At 56.2% G+C, this 23,940-nt stretch overlaps 1 protein-coding gene across 1 annotated transcript; it reads right to left on the bottom strand.

Moving 5' to 3' along the window:
• Nucleotides 1-842: 842 nt before the first annotated feature.
• LRP3 (LDL receptor related protein 3) lies at nt 843-13,058 on the bottom strand (the record flags this gene model as incomplete). Its single annotated transcript, XM_079759576.1, has 7 exons — nt 12,973-13,058; nt 11,133-11,180; nt 5,404-5,542; nt 3,670-3,884; nt 2,081-3,197; nt 1,649-1,781; nt 843-1,427 (listed from the first exon to the last, which is right to left on the bottom strand). The coding sequence occupies exons 1-7, from the start codon at nt 13,043-13,045 to the stop codon at nt 843-845; spliced, it is 2,310 nt and encodes a 769-aa protein (XP_079615702.1). The 5' UTR covers nt 13,046-13,058.
• Nucleotides 13,059-23,940: the final 10,882 nt, after the last annotated feature.

Raw genomic sequence — 23,940 nt, 5'->3', positions numbered from 1 at the left:
CCCATAAATCCCCACGGAGTGAGTGTCAGCACTTCGGAGCGCATGCCTCACCCTAGTTTACCGGGTAAGGAAACGGAGGCCCTGAGACAGGAGGTGATGGAGTTGGCCACTGTCGGCTGGTGCCCCGGCCTCTGTCCCCTGAGAGAGCATCGAGCAGCACCTCCCAGGGCCTCGGGGCCTGCGAGAGACCCACAGCCTTCCTCTACTCCCCACCCACATTTCCAGTGCCCCAGTGCCCAGGAGATTGACCCTTCCAGCTAGAGGGCAAGGGTCATCAGCCTGGCCAGGCCCGGGCTTATACCACAGGCATGAGTTTGGGGGCAGAAGCCTCCTAGCCCAGCTCCTCCGGGGCCTGCTGGGAGGATGGAGAGCTCAGTGCCAACAGAGCGCGACCGACCTACCGACCTACCGTGGACTAGGACGGGTTCCATGTGCCCACAGCTATGTTCAGTTCAGGCACAGCTCTGGCGCCCTCTAGGGTGAATGAAGTGAGAAGCCACACACAACACCCCAGAGAGCTCTCCCCTGGTCCTCCTGCTTCTCTGGAAATGGGTTCCCAGAATGGGGGGGGGGGGGGGGGGGGGGCTAGAAATGAGACCCCAGGTGTCTGTGTGGACACTGGGGCCACACCGAGGGGCTCATCATCCCACTCCCCTCCCTGCTGAAGCCCCCACAGCCCCACCCGCCTTGCCCACCAGAAGGGGGGATGCTGATGCGGCAAGCTGGCGGGATTCTGGGTGGGCCGCACTGCAAGAAAGAAGGACGCAGAGGCAGGGTAGAAACAACTGTATATTCCCTGGTTACAAAGCGGGGCTGTGGCAGTCACCAGCGCGTCTGGTGGGTCAGCAGACCAGCAGGGCCTCGTCGTCACTGGCCTCCAATGTTGGGGAGCAGGGGGTTGGGGGACTCCTGCAGACACCCAGTGGCTCTGGTGGGTGGGGGCCTAGGGTGCTGCTGGCAGTGGGGGCTAGGGAGTGAGGGTCCTGGGCCGAGCAGGGCTCCCGAGGCGTGTCCACAGAAGCGGGGCTGTCCATCAGAGGGTCCCTGCAGGCCTTTCTGTCCTTGTCCACTGGCCTGTACTCTGGGTCCTGCAGGCTCAAGGGGGGCAGCACAGAAGGTCCCACCTCTGGTGCATGGACGGGGGCACTGGAGGACCCATCTTCAGCTGCCCCGGGGCTGCCTGTGTCCGTAAGGGGTGCTGGGGGGTCCAGGGTGGCCCCCGGTGCCGGCTGGAGGAGTCCGTCACCCAACACTGTCTGTGAGGTGCGCGCAGCTGTCAGCAGTGGGATCTGTCCTCGCGGCGCCCGAGGCCGGTGAAAGAGCCGGTTCCACAGGCGACCGAGCCGGCGGCGGGAGGGTCCTCTGCGGGAGGCATGCCTGCGCATCTGTCGCCGCATGGCTGTGCGAAGGTTCTGTAGCACGGAGGCCTGCAGGGTGGGTCGGCGGCTGAGGGGGCTGAGGTCAGCACGACCCCCAAGGGACCCGAGACCCCAAGAGACCAATTTGTCCTCTCCATCTGGCCGTGGCCCCATGTCACCCTCCCCTGGCCTCTCACTTCCCGCCTCCACCTACCCCACTTCGTCTCAGCACTCCCTAAGGTCCAGCCGGGAGCTGGGGACTGTCGGGGCTCATGCCCCCCGGAGCTCACCTGGGATGCACTGTAGACAGGAAAGTCCTCCACGGGCGGAATGAGGCCCTGTGCAATGAGCTGCCCGTAGGACGGGGGTGCCTCCCGCCGCACAAACTCAGCCTCCAGGCGTGTCATCTGCGTCTCAAAGGCCCTGCAAGCAATGGGCAGAAGGCAGCATAGCAGGGCTGGCCGGGACCCCGCACGCCCCACCTCCCATGGGCACTGTGCAAGGGCTCACACAGGACGTGGGCCCTGCCACGCCCTCCAGACATCCTGAGACGCCTGGACCCTGGATGCACAAGAGAAGACCCACAGGGATGGCCCGAGCCCCAATTTACCCACAGCTGTAGGAACAGGGAGCCCAGAGCCTCTCGCCAAAGAAACGAAGAAGCCGAGGCTCGTGGCCTGTGACCCCGGGCACCGGGCAGCAGTGAGGCACCGCCCGCCCACCTGTACTCCTGCGTGCGCAGCGAGTAGAGCTTGAAGGCGCAGCCCAAGGCAATGACGAGCAGCAGGCCACAGACCAGGCTGCCGATGAGGGCGGCGGTGATGACCTTCCGGGGCACGGCCGCCAGGCAGCCGTGCTCATCGCTGCCATCCTGGCAGTCCTCCTGGCCATCGCAGCGCCACGTCTCAAAGATGCACAGGTTGGTGCCACAGTGGAAGGTGCCAGGCTGGCAGGAGAAACAGTTCTTCTCGTCAGCGCCATCAGGGCAGCTCTTCTGGTTGTTGCAGCGGTCAGCAGGTGTGTAGCACAGGCCGCTGCCACCCTCGCAGGGGTACTGGTCTGGAGGGCAGGCGGGGCAGCCCTGTTCATCGCGGCCGCTGGCACAGTGCCACCAGCCATCGCAGCGCTGAGGCTCCGAGAAGCAGCCCTGTTCGCCTGTGTCACCCCTGTCGCCCTCGATGCTGCTCCCACACGGCTGCTCCCACGGGAGGCAGTATCCCTTCACCTGGTAGGTGGCGTTGAAGCCGTGGCCAGCGCTGCGGGCGCGGGCATGGTAAGCCACAGTGAGGCGGCCCTGGGCGGCCTCAAGGCTCACAGGCCGGTGGTTGCTGCGGTAGGACAGCGTCTGCAGCAGGCGGTCCCCGCGCTCGCCCAGGCCCTCGTACACCTGCACGTAGTCGTCATAACCCAGCCGCAGCTCCAGCTGCAGCAGCACACGCCGCGTGTCTTGCGTGTCCACCAGCCATGTGCAGTGAAGGTCCGAGGGCCCTCGGGCTGCACCAAACAGGTCTGGGGAAGCAAAGGAGCCATAGAAGCTGCCCAGCCGCCGGCCACACGCCAGGTCAGGGCAGCCAGCCTCATCGGAGCCATCGCCGCAGTCCTGCGTGCCGTCACAGCGCCGCTCGGCAGGCAGGCAGCGCGTGGAGCGTGCCCCGCTGCAGGGGAAGGTGCCCCCGGGGCACAGGCTTCCAGGTGGCTCGGAGGCAGGTGCTGAGCAGTTGCCCTCATCAGAGCCATCGCCACACTCATCCACGGTGTTGCACTGCCACGGGCCCGGCAGGCACTTGCCATTATCGCAGCGGAACTCGTCTGCCTGGCAGGATGCCTGGCCTAGTTTCCCTGCGGAATGAAGAACGCAGGGGAAGGCAGTCAGGGGAGAGCAGGGCCTCCTCCAGCAGGGGGCCTGAGGGCCAGGAACGGGCAGGGTGGCTCCCCCGTTCCAGCGGGGCCTCTGCAGGGCCCAGGAAGAGGAGGAGCCCCTGACCTCTCATGGCCACCTGAGGCATAAAGACCCCTCGGAATGCCAGGTCAACTAAGTCCCTGACCTGAGGGTACAGGGTGAGCTGGGGTGAAGGGGCGAGCCCCCACTCTAACCAATGCAGGAGTGGGATCAGTGGCCTTGAGGAATTCCAAGGCACCCTGAGGCAGCAACGTGACGCATCCCCGTCCCACCACTGTGCTTGGCCTGATGGGGTTCCTGGAGGAGACCCGGCAGGGAGCGGGCAGGTGGAGGGTGCTGCTCTGGCCTAGGCGCCCCCATGGTGCACTGAGTGCTCCGTGGCGCCCTGCGGTGCCCTGTTGCTAGTGTCACCTCGGATGTATGAGAGACGGAAGCCCTGGGCCTGGCCGGAGCTGGAGGCATCGGAGTGGAAGAAGATCCAGACATGGTCCCGGGCGGAGATGAAGGCAGGCGGGATGGCAGAGCCACAGAGCCGGAAGGCCTCCTGGCGGGGTGGGGCCGCTGGGCCCAGCATGAGCCAGTCCAGGGAGCACTGGTGGGACTCCTCCACATCAAAGTTGCGGAAGCTGCAAGGGTGGGTAGGCAGGCAGGGCCCATGTGGCCAAGGACCAGCAGAGAACAATCAGGCCTGAGCTTAGAACAAGGATGGCCAACCCGCCCTGTGCCTCCTCTCCTCCACTCCCCGAAACCCAGGGATCTGAGGGCAGATCCGAGAGTAAAAAACTCTGAATAGCATCCTTCCCATCAGCCCCCTGCCGCTCTGGGAAGGCCCGTCAGCACACACATAGCATCCCCACCCCAAAGCCGAAGTGGAACCCCAGTCAGGAGCCCCATCTTGGGCAATTCCTTCCTCTGATATCCTCCCAAGTGGGGAGACCCAAGGCCCCAGATCCCACCCACACTGGGTCTGCTGGAATAGACCCTGCACAAACTCACAGGCCTGTGCACTGTGGGGGAGGGGCATGCCCCAGGGCTGGGCTAGGTTGGGGCTAGGTGACAGCTTGTCCCCTGGGAAGAAATATCTCAGCCCTGGACCTCTGGCCCAGGCTGTGGGACGAGCGGATCACAGGGCCCGCAGTCTTTGGAGGAGGGTGAAGTCTTTGAAGAGAGTGTGCCTGAGAGCCACAGCCCTGTGACCACGGGAAAGCAGGCACAGACACTAGGACACCCTGATCGTGCCAGCACATCCCATGCTTTGGCTATGGAGTAACGGGAGCCTTCTGGGCATTGGCATTTAGGAGAGGGACTCCCCAGCCAAATATCCCCATGGCCACCCAGGCCGGGAGTTCCAGTCTCAGTTCTAGCATCTGGTCGCCTTACCCCATTTCCCTCTGCATGTCCTGCAGCTGGAGCGCCTGGGCTCCTGCTGAGACTACCCTGAGGACCCTGGGGAAAACCTGCTCCCGGATCCGTGCCAGCCTAGCCGCAAGCCACCCCTACAGGACAGAGAAGATACCTCGGCCACCTCAGAGAGAGCTAGACCATGCCTACCGGCCCCCAGGGCTCCCCTTCCTGGCAGGCCTGAGGTGACTCACAGCCCCCACAGCCCCCCAGAGAGGCTCGGGCAAGACGAGGCCCAGCTCCTCGTAGCCAGCCACAGAGGCCCACAGGGACCTGGGAGCTGGGCACACTCACCTGCTCACAGCACTCATATGCTTACAGCTCACACATGTTCACACCCGACTCTCACACATACACTTGCACATTCACCTGCCCACACTTGTCCTCAAACTTGCTCAGACATGTGCTCATGTACATACATGTGTTCACACACTCACACATGTCCTTTATACCTGCTCTGACTGAGCTCATACACATGTGCTCACACACACACTCACATGTCCCCTCCACACCTGCTCACACATGTGCTCGAACATACACACTCACACATGCTCACATACATCCTCGCACGTGCACTCCATGCCTGCCCGCATATGCACTCAGTCACATGCACCATCACATTCATGCACTCTCTCCCTCTCTCTCCCCCCCCCCTCTCTCTCTCTCTCTCTCACACACACACACACCCTTAGCACTGGCAGACCCATATAGATTCCCTTGGACACCCCCCGGGGACTCCCATACCTGATGGTGATCATGTCACCACGGTCACCCTGGATGTACCAGCTGCAGTTGGTGCCCGGCGGGTAGTTGAGGGGCCAGGCCGGGCTATAGATGACGCCACGCCGTTCTGTGTGCTGCTCCAGTTTCCCACTGCAGGCAGCTGTCAGGACAGGAGGCAAAGAGCTGGCCTCACCTTTGGGCGGGAAGTGGGGCTCATAGTGTGAGCACGGGCCTTTCCAAGGTGTGATAAAGGCCAGCCAAGGGTGGGCATAGCCAAGGGCAAGCCCACTCCTCGAGACTTCACGGAAGTGGTGCATATGGAGGGGCAAGGAGCACCCACATGGACTGAGGGCAGCCGTAGCCCCCAACCCCCTCTGTGCACCAGAGCCTAGGTCTTATCTCCCATCCCGGCAGGGCTGGAAGCGTGCCCACCGACAACTCCCCTTGGCACCTCTGAGGGGCAGCCTCTTGGCCTTGGCACCTCAGTTCCGTGAAGAATTCTGCACCCCTAGGCCAGCCTGCCCTCCCTGGGACTTGACAAATACAGTCCTCAGTCTGAGAGGAAAGAAGCTCTGTTCACCCAACACAGATCTGAGTACCTACTATGTGCCAAACACAGTGCTAGGCGTGCTGAATAAGACAGCAAACACCCTGCTCTGTGGAACTCACAGACTGCGGGGGGCGGAGGGGATCAGACTGACTGCATGCAGATCCCCTGCGTGGAACGAAAATAATAAAACAGGCCTGAAGGGAGGGGCAGATGTCCAGATGAGGCTGGAAACACAGGCTGGGTCTGATTACACAGAATCTGGGTTTTATCCTGAGCCTAAGTGGGAAGCCCCCGGAGGTAGATCTCGTAACCAGATGAGGAAACTGAGGCTCAGAGAGAGTAAGTGGCCAGCCCATGGCCACACAGCCAGTAAGTGGCAGTCAGAGTCCACCCTGCTCCTCCGGTGGGCTCCGTTCTCACTGCCGTGCCTGCGCCAACACATTTATGAAGTGTCTCCAGGCGCTGTGCTAGGGACCAGTGCAGAGGTCACACCTGCCAGCGGGAGTGAGGGGTCACCATGCCCCCCCCCCACTCCCGCACAGCTCTCCTCACCACAGGCTCACTCTACCCTCTTCATTACACATGCCCTCCACTTCCCAGCCTTCCCAGGACCAGGCAAGGCCCCTGCACTCGCCTGCCCCCACCCCTCACTGCCCCTTCAGCCCTTCACCACACTGCTTCGTCGAATCCTCCCAAAAGCCTGTGGCAAAGGCGGGCCCTTATACAGACAGGAAACCTGAGGCTCAGGAAGACACGTGGCGACCCGAGTCCAGTGCCATCACCTCCCCACTCTCCCATGGCCTGGCACCTTCCTCTGTCGCCCTGGAAGCAGGGGTCTCTGCTGGCTCTCGACACAGCTGCACACTGGAGGGTGAGAGCCCTCCAGCCATCTCTCATGCTCTTAGGACGAGGACAAAATTCACCGCCGTGGCACCAGCCCACCTCTTCTGCCTCATCTCCCCCTATAGCCCATCTTTCCACTCTCACCTCCTGTGGTACCTCCCATGGGAGGGAAACTCTGTCCTGTGGCCCCTGGCAGCATGCTCTCCCCAACCGTTAGCCCATCCACTCCTGTGGGCTGCAGCCCAGTGGCCCCTTCCCCAGGGGACCCTCCAATGGGGCTCCAGTCCCCTCCCCCTTCTCTCCTCCACAGCACCTGCCATAGAGCAATTTCCCTTTGAGCTGCACTGGCTCTGGCTCAACACTGTGTCCCCAGGGTCCCACACAGGGCCTGACACACAGTAGGTGCTCAAGAAATATGGCTCAACGAGAACTGGTCAGCCCAAGCACCTGCTTAGCATTCAGAGGCATGAAACCCCCTCCAGTGGGGCCTGCCATGACCCAACACTGTGACGACCAGCGAGTCAAAACCCCCATTCCACAGCTCAGAAGAAATTCAAAGGACGAGAAGAGAAACACCACCCCTTGACCCTAAAGCAAGGCTGACCTCGCTCAGTTCACCCTCAGAGCCTCAGCAGTGCCAGGCCAGAGAGGCACTAGCCAAGACTCTCCCCTTGGCACTCACCCTAGAAGACTAGCCCCCCTGACCTTCAGATTTCTCACCCATGAAATGCGAGCGATGCACGCTGGTCACAGGCCAGGAGAAAAAGGACTAAACGAACACAATGGTCTGGCCGTTCCCTCTGACAGGTGAGGCCACCAGCTCTGTGGACCTCACAGGGGCCCTTGCTGTTGGCCTGGAGATACCTGGGAGGTGAGGGGTTCTGCAAACCAGAAGAGACCTTCTCCTCTGGAAGGTGCTGGGTGGGAGGGTCACAGGCAGGGAGGGCCTAGGCTGCTAGAGCGCATCCTCCCCCGCGTGGAGGCTCTGACGTGTGTTAAACTGAAGCACCTGGCCTCTGAGGCAGGGGGCCCAGGTCAGGCAGGCTGGGAACCACTGTATCCTCAGCCCCGGGACAGGATCTGGGCAGAGCAGGGCCCAGTCAATACCTGCGATGGCCGGGAAGCCTTCCCCAGAGATGGAACACGCCCAGGGCCAGGTTTCTCACCCACCCTGGCGGGAAAGCCATGGCTGCATGCCCTCTCTCTGGCCAGAATACTTCTCCCTCCAGGACTTACGTCTGGAGGGAGAAGTATTCTCTTCCAGGGGTCAGGAGGCCTGTCTCAGACCACCAGCCACGTCGGGAGCAGATGACTGGGCAGCTGCCAGCCCAGCTCTGTCTCTTAACAGAGCCTCCGACAACACATCCCCCAAACAGCCTCGCTCCTGAGGGCCCCCCCCCCCCCCCCAGAGCTGCCCCAGAAATTCTCACATCCAGGGCAGCCACGTCACTCAGTTACTGTTTGCTCTTCTCCAAAGGGGGCCACAGGGAGCACAGTTGTGTCGGCCCAGCCACGCAGAGTGAATGTGGAGCAGGCGGGAGGCTGGGTTCCGTGCTGGGAGCTCTGGTCAGGGCCTCCTGACTGGACATCTCTTGGCGATGGGCTTGGAGGGGACGACCACCAGCTCAGACAACCAGCCCCAGCCCTCTCTGTGGTAGCAGGAAGCCCGCCCACCACAGGATCAGGCACAGGCAGGAGAAAGTGGCTAGTGAACCCAATCCTGGGGCCTCTGCTTGTCCCTCCGTAAAATGTGGTCAGGGGTGCACGTCTCTGAGGACGGTTGGGAAATCTGGGGAAAGTGGCGGGCAGACATTCACGGGATGGGGTGAGTGGGAGTGGCGGGTTGTGACAGGGTACGGGATATGGGCCAGCAGTAAGGGGGGCTGGGAGGACTGTGTGTTTGGGGAGATACTGGAGCAGAATAGAGGATGTGGGGGTGTTTGGGAGGCACTCAGAGAGATGCAGCAGAGCTTTACCTGGAGGGGACCTGTGTTCACTCGGGCAGAGAATTCCCTTGGCCCTGGTGGCAAAGTGGCCTGCTCAAGTGGGCAAGGCATGATGGGCATTTTCAGAGCAGCGAGCGCCTTTCCTCCATCACACTCTCTGGAGAGGCCCTGAGCCTGAGGAAGCACAACTGCAGACCCAGTTCCTAAAGGCCACCAACACCCAGACAACCTGCCTGCTGTCACCGCACCACAGGAAGCTGGGACCCCCCCACCCCAGAAGCTCAGAGGAGCTGCCAGGTGAGTGCAGAAGAGCCTGAAGACCTACCCAAGCCACCCCAGGTCATAGTGGCCACATGGCCGGAGCCCAGAGTCCAAGGTGCAGGGGGGCATTAGTCCCGGGGCTGAGATCCCCAGGACAGCCCAGCCAGGCCCTCAGGAGTGTCTGAGCCCAGTGAAGACTGGGAAGGGGCAAGGGGGACAGTCCTGATCCAGGATCCTCACAGTAGAAGTCTCAGGGAAAATCCTGAAAATTCAATCATGGAGCCTTGGGTCGGGGGTGGGGGGAGGGCCTCAGGGAGCTAGAAGCTGTCTCTTAGCAATGCTAGCGGGGTCAGGGCTGGACTCCAGAGGAGCTAGGACCCAGACCACCACCTGTGACCACACAGACTGTTTGCAGCTCAGGACACCGGGGACACTGTACACAGGCACCATGGCGTGGACAGAGGCCCCTGGATTGGACAGTGTGGGCCCTGCTGGGACTGAGGTCTTGATAGCTAAGAACAACCCAACGTGTGGCGCTGGGGGGCTGTCTCTCCCTCCCTGGCTCTGGGGGTGAACCTCATGCCTGTAGCATCACTCTTCTACACTGGGGCACAGGCATGTGACAGACATGTCAACCCACCACACCAGCAGCAGGGCTGGCCTGGGGCTCACATCTGTAAGACCTTCACGCCGTCCCGCTCCCTCACAGCCAGTCCGTCTTCCCCTGGAAATGGAGCGGGGGCCAGGACGCCAGGCAGGGCTGGGGCTGACTCCGTGCTGAGCAAGGCAGGGCCCTAGGCCAGCAGAGTCAGCAGAGGAGGCCAGGCTGCAGGGAGCCGGAGCTAGTGTGCAAGGAGGATCGGGAGGAGACTGACAGGCCGTGTCTGAGAGACGGGCCCATGAGAGTGCTCTGTGGACTCTGGGCCCCCCCTCCCAGTGACCTTGGCTAGCAGAGCCACCTCTCTTTGAACCAACCTCAGTGAGTTTCTGCTCAAGTTGAGCCCTGAGCAGAACTAGAAGTCCCGTCTCTCCTGCCCCTCCACGCAGCACGGCAGACAGCAAACAAATCGGCAGGCACCCAGATTGGAGACCGCACATTCTCCCAGCTTCCTGAGGCCCTTCTTAGATGTCTCCTGGTGGCGCCCAGGGCCATGAGAGTCTAGACTTACCCATTTGCCAAACCCTGGCAACCCCCTCAGCAAAGAGCAAATGCCCTCATGGCCTCGTCCACCCTTCCCACTCCTGACAGTCTTCGCTGCACTAGGCACTAGGCACAAGCACAAAGATGGCCGGTGGATGGACAGACAGGGGCAGGGCAGAGCTCCACCTGTGTCTTCTCGGATACTGTATGTCTATTTGGCATCCATTAATTGCAGGGCCAAGCTATCGGTCAGCATGTTTACCTCTCTTCTGCATGCCAGCTTGTCTGGAGCCTGCCTTTCCCCAGGCCAGCTGATCCCAGGCTGAGCCCCCACCCACCTTCTTATCTGATTCACACACCAAGCCAATATTCCCCCTGTCTTAGACCATCCTAGCCAATTCTAAACTGTTTCCTTGCCCTGCCTTGACGTTCCCACAGAAACTCCAGTTGATGCTCTGGCCTTGGCCTCCCCTGCATCAAACCTGATCAAACCGGTGGCCCTGCATGGTGTGGCCAGTATCCCTTTCTCTCAAGACACATACGTAACAACTTCCGCCAATGGCATTGACCTCGCCGTGTCATCACTCAGTCACACCTTTATAAATCAAATCCCAGGTATAATTTAAAAACAGGCAGCAGCTCATGGCAGCGCATGGCCCTTGGGGAACCCCACAGCCTACAGGAAGTACAACCTGTCAATTATACCGGGGCCCGTGACAGTGTGCTCGCTGGTATGAAGCCACCATGTGTCAATACCATGCGGAGTACCTTGCCTCATTCCCTCATTCAACCCTAATAACAGGCTTTTAAGTAAGTCTTCTTATTGCGCCCATTTTATAGACGTGGAAACTGACATTCAGGGAAGTGTAAGCTTGCCTAAAGTCCAACGGCCTCTTTGGGATGCAGAAAAGATACACAAGGCAGAACCCGGACCTTAAGGCCTGTGCTCAGAGGTTACTAAACCAGAAGGCAGGGAAGAAGGTAGGAAGGAAGGAGGGGAGTGTCTTACCTAAAGCAGGAACTGCGCTGCTGAGCCGGCCAGTGAGAACGATGTTCACTATGAAAAACAGAAAGAGGGTCCAGGGGAGGGTGGCTCTTGGGGCCTAGGCATCTGCCATTCAGGGGCACAAGACACTCTAGCCCGAACTCCAGGCTGGTTCTCTTCCCCTCACAGAGCAAAAGCCCAGAGCACTGCTCCAGAGACTGCTGATCCCAGCCTGGGCGTGAAGGGACCCCAGAGGGTCTCAGAACCCACCTGCACACCCACAGCAGAAGAGAGCCGTGCGCAAGCCTGGCTGCACCAGACCGCTCCGGCCACCCCCCACACCTGGGAATTCTAACTCACTTGGGAGGGGGGATGTTCCTGTCTCCCGTTGGGCTTGAGAAGCTCAGGCCTGGACCACCCATCAGAGAGAGGCCCTGGCTCAGCCTGGGCAGAGGCCCTGCCTGTTCAAGGGGTTCCTGCCACCTTGCCAGCCACCTCAGCCACTGCCAGCCAGGAGGTAGGAAAGTCGTTCTGATCACCCCCACTTTACCGGGGTGCACGCCTAGCAGAGGGCAGGGGGTCTTTACTGTGCCACACTAACCTTGAGAAGGGAGGCAAGGAACTCTCCTGCCACCCACCCCTCAAATACCCCCCTCCTGGGGTTTGTCCTCTGCTTTCACGTACGGCTTTCCTGCAGGGGAACCAGGAGGGGGATATGGGCAAACCCAACTTCGCAGAGGTTCGGGGCGCCCCCGCCACCCAACATCAAGTGAGCCAAGGAAGGCAGAGGGTGTCTCTGGAGGGGTTCACCCCACCTGGTGAGGAAGCAGGGACAACTGCCCCCTCTCAGGACACCCAGGCTCTGGGCCACATCTGGGCAGGGAGGGCCTTGGGAAGCCAAAGGGCCTGTACACAGCCTGTCCTACTAGCGGGGAAGTCCACCCAGCACTCAAGAGTCCAGAGCACAGACCACCAATAGGTTGGGGAGGGACCACTTCGAAGCTCACACAAGAAGCAGGTGTCTTCCCTCACCCCTTGCCCCCTCTCCCCTCCCCTCCCCTTCCCCCCCCCCCCCCCCCCCAGCACCCTGATCCTCGCAGGACAGGGGATCATGCAGCTTCAAACCTTCAGGTTTCTTTTTTTACTTTGTCATTTCAGGGGCTTCAGCAAACCTATAGGGTTACAGTGCCTTCCTCAATGACACCACAGGGTGTCCAGTAATGACCCCAGGCTCCGATAATGGCCTCCCTCCTTTATCCTGGTAAATAAAGGAGCCATGTGCATTGAGGATCTAACTCTTTCCTTCTCTCCCCGACATAGGGCCCTGGAAAGGTGGGCAGAAAAACTCCTGGGTAGGGTAGGAGCCCTCCTGGCAGGTGCCTGGCCTGGACAGGTCCCTCGGCCCTCCCCAGACGCCACTGAACTGAAGGGGCCAGCCCCTGGTCCCAAGAAAACACAAGAGGGAGACTGGAGCGTTCTCGAAGCGGCCTCCCGCCTGGCATCCTGAGTCCAGGCTCCGGTCAGCACCCGCCCCCATCCTGACTATGGGCAGAAAAAGGAGACTTCTTGGGGGGTTTGGGGGGGGGGGGCAGCCGGCCTCGCCTTTGTCCGCAGCTCCGGAGGCCCCCGGCGCCCGCCCCACCAGCGCGCACAGCCTCCCTGCGCATCACCCGCTCGGAGCCCCTGTGCCCGGCCGCGCGGGGCAGGAGCCGCGGCCGGGGTCGCACACCAGGCCCACGCCCCGGCAGGCCCCGAGCTCCGGAAGCCCGGCCGCAGGGAGAGGGCGGGGCGGAGGGTCCCGTCCCGGCGCGGCGGGGTCTGCGAGGCTGGGGCCCGGACTCCGCGGCCTGCGCGGCCCACTCACCCAAGCAGACGACCGCCAGCTGCGCCCGGGCGCCCGGCGCCCCCTCCGGCCCCGCGACCGCCCGCAGCTCCATGCCCGCCCCGGCCGCCTGCAGGCCCGCCTCCTGCCCCCCCGGGTCCCGCTAGGGCTCCGGCTCGGGCTCGGGCTCCGACTCCCGCAGCGGCTGCGGGCCCGGCGCGGGTGGCGGCGTCTTGGCGAGGCGGCGGTGCAGGCCGGCGGCGCGCGGGGCCACATCGGCCGCGGCGTCACGGGCCCCGCGGGGGCTCAGCGGCGGCCACCAGGGAGGACCCCCGCCCGCCGCTGCCCCCACGCCCCGGGCGCCCAGCCGCGGCCGGCCTGTGCCCGGGAGCCGCCGGCGCGCCCATGCCCCGCGCCGTGCCGCGCAGCCCGCCCGGCTGGTGCCACCGGTGGTGGGTCCGTAGGTCTGGTCCTCCCGCCCGGCCCCTCGCCCGCCCGGAGCTTCGAGGCCGCGCCGCGCCAGCCACGTGACGCTCCCGCCGAGCCGCAGTGGCGCTGGCGGGGCGGGAGGCGGCGGCGGGGCGGGCCGGGGGCGCGCGCCCTGCTCGGGTGCTGGACAGCTCCGCGCCCGCCGCTCCGCCGGGTCCGCGCCCTCTGGCCCTGGAGAGCCGGGCCCGTGGGCCTTTCCCCCAGGGCTGAGTCAGCGATGGCCTGGCCTCCCGCTGGTGGAGCCCGGCGCCCGGCCCGCGAGTGCTGGGCAGCGCGGGGGAGGAGGGTGGGCAGAAGGTGGGCAGCTAGAGAAAGGAGCTCCGCAGGGCTGCTCGGGAGACCTGAGGGCAGGACAGCATGTGGTGGCTCAGGCTCCTGCCCCTCCGACCTGACCCCCTCGATTGCCACAGCCCAAGGGGCCATGTCACATCCCTGAGATGAATCCCTCTGTGCACAGCAAGGCCTGTGAGGGGATATTGGCGGCCACTCTAAGAGGCTTTTGGAAACGCACCCCTCCCAGGGGGCCCCTGAGCCCATCCGGTCATCCGTGCAGCACTGGGAAATAGAGAGGAGGCCTGCATCTCAGAATAGGGCCATCCTCTGAGAAAGCAGTGAACAGAGGGGCTGGGCTCAGAAGAAGCAGAAACCTGGAGAGACAGAAAGAAGGGTTGAGGAGGCCATTTAGGGTCAAGCAGGTCAGCCCTCCTTCCTTGAGAATGATGTGAGACCAGACGTCCCCAAAGGTTCCTGGCATGGAGGCTGGTATGGACTGCCCACCCCCAGCTGGGGCTCAGGACCCTCTCATCCGCCCCCCCCCCCCCTCACCTTTGATCAGAGCCTGTTAAGAGAGAACGTTGAGAGGAACTGGTGTTATGTTAGTAAAAGTTGTAAACACAGCACCTTTTAGTTTTTCTGGTTTTTCTCGTCCGCGGCTTTGTCCCCACTTCAATGTACATAATGTGTTACATACTAGTAAGGAGTCCAGGTTTAAGACCAATGCCATGAGGAGTCCTACTAAGAGCCTGCGGCAAAAAGAAAAATAGGAGCCCCTGTATATACCCATCGAAACATCCTCCCATATTTTGGACCAAATGGGAAAGTTCTACAATCATAAAACATGACTATACTAAAGCTCTAAATTGCCTAAATCTGGTAACACTTCATTGTCAACCCTCATAAAGCCACACGGCAGGGGACCAGCGACCTACCTGGGAACCACTGCACAGCAGTGTGGGGTCCTAAAACAAACAACAACCTAGCTTTATTTAAATGTTTAGTCATTTGTCCATCACAGACTTTTCCCGTTTATTTTTATTTTTAAAACATAATTCATTTTGCCACTGACTGCTTCTGTGGGGTCTGTGGGTCCTCCTGCCAGGCTGGGTGTGTAGGGGGCACAAACTTGAACCCTGCCCATATTGAGAGTGATTGGCATCCCATTTCTGGTTTAGTCCCTCCGTGGTCTAGTGTCCTCCAGAGGCTGCCGCCCTAGGCAAGAGAGGGGGGCGGTTTGCCGGGAGTCCCCAGGGTAGCCCTGGCCCAGTCCTCTCCCCCAAACCATCTCACCGCATCTGGAATCGTGTCTAGCAGCCCCGTCTTTGCTGCAGGACTCCACAGCCTGGCTGCAGGCACCTGCTCCCCTCCTTCTCTGTAACCTTTTAACAAACATCCTGCATTGGCATGAGCTGTATCCAGGAGGTTTCTACCCCACACCGCCCACAATCTCCCAAGTAGTAGATAATTCAGTACTGAAAGCGGGTGGTGCAAGTAATAGACCCTGAGAATGTGTAAACGGGCTGGGACAGATGAGGGAGAAGCAGGGCAGAAGGGCCCAGCTGGGATCAGGGTCCTGCAAGTGGGAAGCTGGCCTTCCTAGGTAGGAGGAAGCAAAGATGCTGTCACTCATGTGTGTCCCCTGAGATGTGGACTGTGGGCCATTGAGGCCTTCTGCAATCTCTTCCAGGAGTGAGAGAGAGGAAGAGGACAAGCAGAAGGGAGAGGGAAGGAGCACCGAGGTGTCCCACATAAACCCCTGTCCAGAACAATGGACACTGCCATTGCCCAATCAGTGGCTGCATGCCCTGAGGCTGCCACAGGACACAGAGTAAGCCATGCCTCTGGAGAGTCCTCTCACCCCTCTCCGCCATCCGCCTACCTGCAGATGCAAACTTAAGCCCTCTCCTATCCAATTGGTTGTTGGATACTACCTAGAGGATGCTGAGTTGAATGGTGATTATCTTTCTTGATTTCAAATAGTTAGAGTATACAGTATTTGAGGGTCAAAGGCCAAACGTGGCTTTGGCAAGTAAAACTGAAACAAGGTCCTACAACCCCCTGGTCCAGGTTTTAGTGCAGATGCCTCCAAGGAAGGCAAACCCTTCATTGTCCCACCTGAACTCTAGACTGGACACCTCCCCATCCACACCCAGCTCAGCTCGTGGCCACATCACTTACTGAGGAAATACCTTCTACTCCAATCTTCCCACACCGTCCATCACTAATGCCGATAGTCCCCACATGTATCTCCAGTCTGTCCACTTCTCTCCATCGCCACCATCTCCTCTCTCTTGGACCTCTGCAGACGCCTCCTAAGTGATCCCCTGCCTCCCAATCAACAACTCATATTGTTATCAAGCCAAGTGAATCATGTCCCCCGCAGAAAATGCCACAGAACAGACTTCAGAGTTTTTAACCTGAGCCTCAAGATCCTATGGGATTAGCCCTGCCTACCAAGACCCCCTCTCCAGCCAACTCCTTCTGTTCTCAGAACGTTTCCACTCTTCCCAGAACTCATTTTGACTCTTCCTCTGTTCTGCCAGGATACCAGTCAAGAAGCAGAGCCAGAGTGCATTTGGAGGACTGTGAGCAGCCCTCAGAGCAGCCTCCCCAGGGCCCAGGCCCCCTGGAGAGAAACATTCCAAACACCCAAGGCCAGCTACTCAGCGAGCCAGCGGCGAGAGGAGAGCTGTGTCTCCTTGGGCAGAGCCCCTCCCTGGTGCGTTATAAGGTTTCTTTGGGGGCCCCTGCCGACGAGCCTCCCAAGACAGTGTCTTCTCAAAGGCTATTTTTCTCTCACAGACGTTTAAATTCCTGCTTCTCAAATGATGTTTTAAGATCTCAGCCACTTAAGGAGAAACAAACACGAAAGCCTGAGACTATGGGATTTCTGAACGGCATCTAATATTGTACAACTTTTAAAGAAGATGGTGGGAGGACAGGAAAGGGGGGAAGGAGAGAAAAACCGCTTTAGGAAAAGGGGAATTAAGGTTTATTTGAATTTAAAAAAATACTAAAAATATACAAACCACCGTGAGATGCCATTTTATATCCATTAAGATGACGATTAGAAAGAAAGAGAGAAGAAAAATAGCAAGTGTTAGCAAGAACGTGGAAAAGTTAGAATCCTTGCACATTGCTGATGGGAATATCAAATAGTGCAGTTACTATGGAAAATAGTTGGGCAGTTTCTCCAAAGGTTAAACATAGAACTACCATATGACTCAACAATTCCACTTTGGGGCATGGAGCCAAAGAATTGAAAGCAGGAGCTTCAGGAAATACGTGCCCAGTCATGTTCATAAGATGATTCACAGTAACCAAAAGGTGGAAACAACCCAAGTACAGTGACGGGTAAATGGATAAACAAAGAGGAGTATACCCACACAATGGAATATTATTCAGTCTTTAAAAGGAAGGATATTCTGACACATGCTATAACATGGATGAACCTTGAGGACATTATGCTAAGTGACATAAGCCAGTCACAAAATGACAAATACTGTATGATTCCGCTTACATGCGGTACCTAGAGTTCAAATTCATAAAGACAGAAATTAAAAGGGTGGTGACCAGGGGCTGGAGGGAGGGGCAATTGGGGAGTTAGTGTTTAATGGGGACAGAGTTTTAGTTTTGCAGGGGGGGGGGAGTTCTGGAGACAGATGGTGGTGATGGTTGCACAACAATGTAAATGTGCTTAATGCCACTGAACCACACACTTAAAAATGGCTAAAATGGTAAATGTTGTGTTATGTATATTTTACCACAATAAAAATACAGTGGAAATAAACCGGTAAAAGTCAGGGTTGTCACAACATTTCTACCTGTGAGAGATGAGGCAGCCAGGCTGCCTGGCTGCTTTGGGTTTAGTGCGGCTCCTAGGTCCCTGCCTTCCTAGAGCCCTGTTCTTTGGGGGAAGGGGGGACAAGGCTTGATGAGCCCTGTTCTTTGGGGGAAGGGGGGACAAGGCTTGATGCCCAGCGCTTGCTCCACCACGTAAGGGGCCCAGGCATCACCCCCTCCACCTTCCACCCCCTCCCACCACCACTCACTGATCCAGCCCTGGGACATCTGCAGGCACATCTATGGTGATGGGCCCGGTGTGGCCACACACATCCAGCCATAGATGTTCTCCAAGCTATTGCTGGCTCTCACAACTTTAATAGACCAGCAGCAGTAAAATCACTTCACCTCCAGTATCGAGCGGTAATTTTAAAATTACAGGCCTGGAACAGCGATGGTACGTGTGTCGTAGAAGCACCATTCAGAAAAGGAAAAAGGCTTTTATGGCAATAGAAAATGTTAGCACCAGTTCACCCCTTGGTTTACATAACCCTCTCAACAGTAATTTTGGATGCTGAGTACAGTTCCAGTCTTCAATCAGACAGCTCCCCTCGGCCTTGCCGAAGCAAGCGCTCAGAAGTGCCCTGAAACAATAATCATTTGTGTATTGATTTTGGGGGGAAATCAATCCAATTCAGTCCACCTCACTAAATTATTAATGGAGCAAAGCACATCAGAAGCCCGAGGTGGGTCAACAGATGAGGTTTGTTTCTTAACCCTGTTGCTGCCACAGGAATAAAAATTACAGGTTGAGGTGAGCCTGAGTCCAGAGACACACATGCAGGTCTGGGGAACCCAAGGCTGGAGGGAGGCTCAGGGAAGCCGCCCGGACAAGCCCTCCCATTTCAAGGAGCTTCTGTGGGAGATGAAAGCATCCTGCTGGGGTGGCTCCTAGGCAGGCTGCCTGTCCCTGTTAGAGCTCCTAGGACTCCCTGGGGGACACACAATCGAGTGGAGTCGTGGGCGCCAACCACTCACCAGGGCCGCTCCTCCACCATAGTGGGCAGCGAACCTTCATGTCGTGGACTTAATGATGGCACGTAAATCAACTCCTTTTGATTTTATTTAAGCATTCCTACTTCGAAATGAAATTCTTTATCATTACCTTGAACGTAAACCCAGATTTCTAGCCCTCAATAGGTAATCATAAATATGTAAACATGACCAAAACAAAACTCGGTACGTTCTGTTGCCTGCATGCCTGTTTCTCCCTCCACCAGGGAGACGGAAGTAGCCTAGCCCTAGCTGGTATTGCCCAGTGGATAGAGCGTTGGCCCACAGACTGAAGGGTCATGGGTTCGATTTCGTTGCAGGGTTGCAGCCCTTCCCAGCCCAGGTAGGGGTGCGTGCTGGAGGCAACCAAGAGATGTGTCTCAACCAACAGATGTGAAGAAAACAAAGACCGACCACCTGGAGAATAACATCTCACATGGATGTTTCTCTCTGTGTGTGTGTGTGTGTCTCCCCCACCCTTCCACTCTCTCTAAAAATAAATGGAAAAATATTTAAATATTTTTGGGTGAGGATTAACCAAAAAAAAAAAAAAAAGAGTAGTCTATCCCTGGCTGGTTTAGCTCAGTGGATAGAGGATAGTCCTGGGGACTGAAGGGTCCCAGGGTTGATTTCCTGGTCAGGGGCAACATTCTTGGGTTTCGGGCTTGGTCCCCAGTAGGGGGCATGCAGGAGGCAGCCAATCAATGATTCTCATCATTGATGTTTTAATTTCTCTCTCCCTCTTCCTTCCTCTCTGAAATCAATAAATAAATGAATATATATATATATATATATATATATATATATATATATATTTTTTTTTTTTTTAAGTAGTCTAGACACACTGGCAACAAAACAGAGAATTTCTCCTCAATTGCATGAGAAACACTGGAGGACAATTGAAGAGAGAATAATGTCCTTGCATCTGTGGTATTTCCTGCAAGATGTGACCGCTCTGATCCAGATCATCCGGGTCCTACTGGATGGAAGTCACCCCAAGTGTCCCACAGGCAGGAAGGCCGGCATGGTAAAGCAGAGGCTCTGGAGTCAACCTGCCGAGGATTCAACCCAACTCCCCACTCACTCCCCATGGGAGCAGGTTTCTTAACTTTTATGAGCCTTGGCTTCCTCATCGGTAAGTAAGGGCACAACCGTACCCACTTCACTGGGTCAGGGTAAGAACAAAAAGCATTAATACCTGAAGGCACTTACAGCAGTCCCTGGCACTGAGTAAGCACTCGGTAAATGCCAGCCACCATCCAACTACCCCTTTCCACGAAAATTCCTATTCAGTCTTCACAACCCAGGTCAGCTATCCTCTCTCTGCCCTCCCAGAAGGAGATAGAACTTCCTCTCCCCCCACTGCTCCATCTGTACCTCATGCTACATGTATTTTGCCACACTAAAAACACAGTAAAAAGAAACCAGTAAAAGTCAGGGTTGTCACAACATTTCCACCTGGTGTCTTTATAAGAAGAGGAAATCTGGACAGCGATGAGTGAGCACAGAGAGGAAAATGCCACATGAGAACATTCGTGAGAAGGCAGCCATCTGCAAGCCAAGGAGAGAAGTCTCAAGAAATGAAACCTGCTGACACCTTGATCTTGGACTTCCACCTCCAGAACTGTGAGAGAATCCATTTCCAAGTGTAGGGCCTCCCCCCCCACCCCCAACTGTGATATTTTGTTACAGCAGCTGTATCTGACTAATACAAGGACGAGGGAGAGATGACTCTAACATGCAGGTAAGTAAGGGAGCACAACACCCCGGGATGAAGGTAAGTGCACTACAGAAAATAAAACACAGGATCAGGATGGAGGGACCTCAGGTGGCCTGCCTGAGGGATGCACCAAGGTGGCCAAAGCTTGCACAGGTGGCCTTCAAGCTGAGAACTAAATAACAAGGAGCGCCCTGGCTGGTTTGGCTCAGTGGATAGAGCATCAGCCTGCAGACTCAAAGGTCCCAGGTTTGATTCTGGTCAAGGGCATGTACCTTGGTTGCGGGCACATCCCCAGTAGGGAGTGTGCAGGAGGCAACTGATCGATGTTTCTAACTCTCTGTCCCTCTCCCTTCCTGTCTGTAAAAAATCAATAAAATATATTTTTTTAAAAATAAATAAATAACAAGGAGCTAATCAGGCAAAGGTTTAGAGGCAGAGGGAGAAGCTTGTAAAAAGATCCTAAGCTCTAGAAGATAACTGCTGAGTGAACAGGCGCCGGGGCTACACAGTTCTCCCTTCCTAGTCCCATGCCTCAGCTGCCTTTTGAGGATGCCCTGCCCCTTGTCACTGTGAGAAGTCCAAAGGTCTATTCATCAACACCCTATCCTGCTCCCTGCGAACATGGACAGGCATGTGACCAAGGCCAGCCAATCACCACCTCTTTCAGGCCCTGGTTCCAGAGCAGGGAGGGCAGGGATGAGGAAGGGGGAAGAAACTGGGGGGTCAGGAGTTTGGTGGCTGGTCCTGGGGAATGCCCCTTGTTCTGCAAGTGCCAAGCTGGTTCCCAGCTTTGCTGCTGTGGGTTCCATGAACCGCCCCCAGAATGTCCTCCCACCCCCCCTCCCACAAAGTCCCTTGGTGGTTAGAAAAGTTGATGGTGGCTACTGTGGGTAAGAGCAGGCGGCAGGCACCAAAACTGATGTTCTTCTACCAGGCAAAGTGGCAGGACCCAGGCCCAGAGTCTGGCCCCCCAGCCATTCTTGTGGGGAAATATGGGGTGGACTGAAAGGGGTAAGGAAGGTGGGCAAGAATTACACAGAGCTCCTAGGGGAAATGTGTCCAACAGCAACACCTGAGGGGAGGTGTGGGGGCAGGTTAAAATTTTAAACGGATTCAATGAATCCACAGCTCACTGGTTGGCCAAGAGGGGCTCACAGAATATAAAAGTAATGAATGCTCATTGTGAAGAAAACAAAGACCGACCACCCGGAGAATAACATTGCTATTTTGGCAAATATCCTTCCAGCTGCTTTTTCTTTTTTTTCTTTTTTAATGTATTGTGGTAAAATATGCATAACATAAAACTTACCACTTTAACCGTTTCCAGTGGCATTAAGTACATTCACCTGTTGTGCAGCTATTACCATCATCCATCTCCAGAACTTTCTCATCTTCCCAAACAGAAACTCCGCCCCATTAAATACTAACTCTCCATTCTCCCCTTTCCCAGCCCCTGGCAACCACCATTCTACTTTCTGTTTCTGGGGAGCTGACTCCTCCAGGTACCATATCAGTAGCATCAGGTAGTACTTGTCTCTTGTGACTGGGCAGACTACTTTTTTTTTAAACACACATACAGAGTTTATACAGAAATGGAATCATAACAAGTAGCTTTACAGCTTTTTACTGGGTGATACATCACAACATGCCTCCACCTTCGCATGTGAAGTTCTGCACCCTCATTCTGACTACCGCCTCACTCCAGGGAGAGCCGACTTGTCATTTGGTTGTTTCTAGTCTCTCTCCTGAGCAATCTTTAGTAAATAACCTGTCTCCATCCTCACAAAGTATCCCGCCAGGTCTTTAAGATGAGTGCCTGGAGGTCTGGCTTCTGAGCCACAGGGAGCAGTTTAAACCTGAAGCACAACTCTAGATTGTACCATAAAAAGTACTCAGTTTCTCAGCAACTCTGGGGCTTACCATCAGCCTTTATAAATATTTTCTTATGTGGCTGGAGGAAAAATATCTCATTGCTTCAATCTGCATTTGTTCAATTGAACACATTTTCATGTGTATTGGACATTTGCCTTTCTTCCTTTGTGAATTGCCTATTCCTACCTTCTGCAATTTTTTAAGGAAAAATAGTATTCAGAAATAAAGAGGGATATGCGTGCTACCCTCAGTAACAAGACCAAATAAAATTGTGCCTCCTTAAGCCTCTCAGAATGGCACCTTTGTCAACAGAATGAATGTGCTTTGATATTCCTCCTTTAGCAGGTTTCCAGGATTTTTTTTTTTTAAATATGTGAATCATTAGTATCACAACAGCTGGAATAATCAGCGCCAAAAGCTTACAGGTTTCCAGCTCCTAAATCTCAGGTAACAAAGAAAACAAGCAAGTTATCTAGCATTGGAAGTACAAACCTATATTTTCTCAGGTAACGGAGGCCAAGTTCAACTTAACATCATTCCTGGAACCTAGTGAACTGCATGCAGACAGGAGATCACAAGATCTTTGTCAGCAAAGGAAAATCGTGCAAAAAACAAGGACATGATATTTTTTCCATAAAATGAACAACAGATATGTCCATCCAGAAAGTTCATTCAACTATTTATTTTAATAACATTATATGCCACTTAGAAAACCAACAAATAATGTTCTTTACGTTTTTCTTTGTGGTGTTTTTTTTTAATTCTATTGAAAAAGAGAAGAAAATAACTCTAGTTTCCTAAATTGTTTCAACAACAGCCAGAGTCTAATTTGATTCCATCTAAAATGTGTCCACAGTAGCCATGCAGTTGTCAAGTTTGGGAGGTAGGGAATATGTAAGACCCCCAAAATGAGACCCTTACTCTGTCCCACGAATCGACGGCAACCCCAATCAACCGCAGGAGGCGTCACTTGATGCAAACAGCAAGAGGCTTTATTCCAGCATGCTGGGGCCCAACTCGTAACTCACGCAGGAGCAGAGGAGTTAAGCAGCCCAGTAGGAAATTTTACAGGCTTATAAAGGCAAAAACTACATGTTGGGAGGGGTCACACATGAGAGGGAGGAAAAGGGGACCAAATGCTGCCGGGGAATTCAAAAGGGGAGCTGGGCTTGTTAATTTCATGTTTTATGATAGGGCTTTTTCCTGGGATAGCCTTGATGGTCTGGCTCCTATCACCAGGAGGGAGACTTGGAGGAGTTGAGATAAGACACACAGCTTTACAACTTTAATGGTCCTGTTCCCATCACAGGAAGGGGGAGACACCTTGGGTAGATAAGACATATGGCTTTACAACTTTAAAGGTCCTGTTCCCATCACAGGAAGGGGGACCTTGGGGAGTTGAGATAAGACAGGCAGCTTTCAAAAAAATTTCTTTATTCTTACAAAAACACAGGGACACCCAGAACTACTGTGCTCAGTTAAGTCTAGTTATAACAATAAAGACAATGACAACAACAATAACAAGAGCTCTCAAGAACATTTAATACCTTCAAGGCAACAAGTTTGTTTTTTCGCTCCTTGGGAGACAAAAATCCTGAATCTTCTCCCCCACCACCACCCCCCCATTATCATTGTTGCTTTTTTATATTCTTTGTCCAAAATTCAGATGACCTGGTGTCCCTCCTTACAACACCCTTGTCCAGGCTGTCCTTTGAGTACCCTCCATGCAAGATCCTCCATGCAGCAAGTCAAAGTGAAAATGAGGGAAGCATGGCATGGCTCGACCACAGTGGCCCACCACTTAGACTAAGGAGGAG

The sequence above is a fragment of the Cnephaeus nilssonii genome (genome assembly GCF_951640355.1).
Source record: "Cnephaeus nilssonii genome assembly, chromosome: 20".
In the NCBI taxonomy this organism is placed as follows: domain Eukaryota; kingdom Metazoa; phylum Chordata; class Mammalia; order Chiroptera; family Vespertilionidae; genus Cnephaeus; species Cnephaeus nilssonii.
This window is presented reverse-complemented; position numbering and strand designations above follow the sequence as displayed.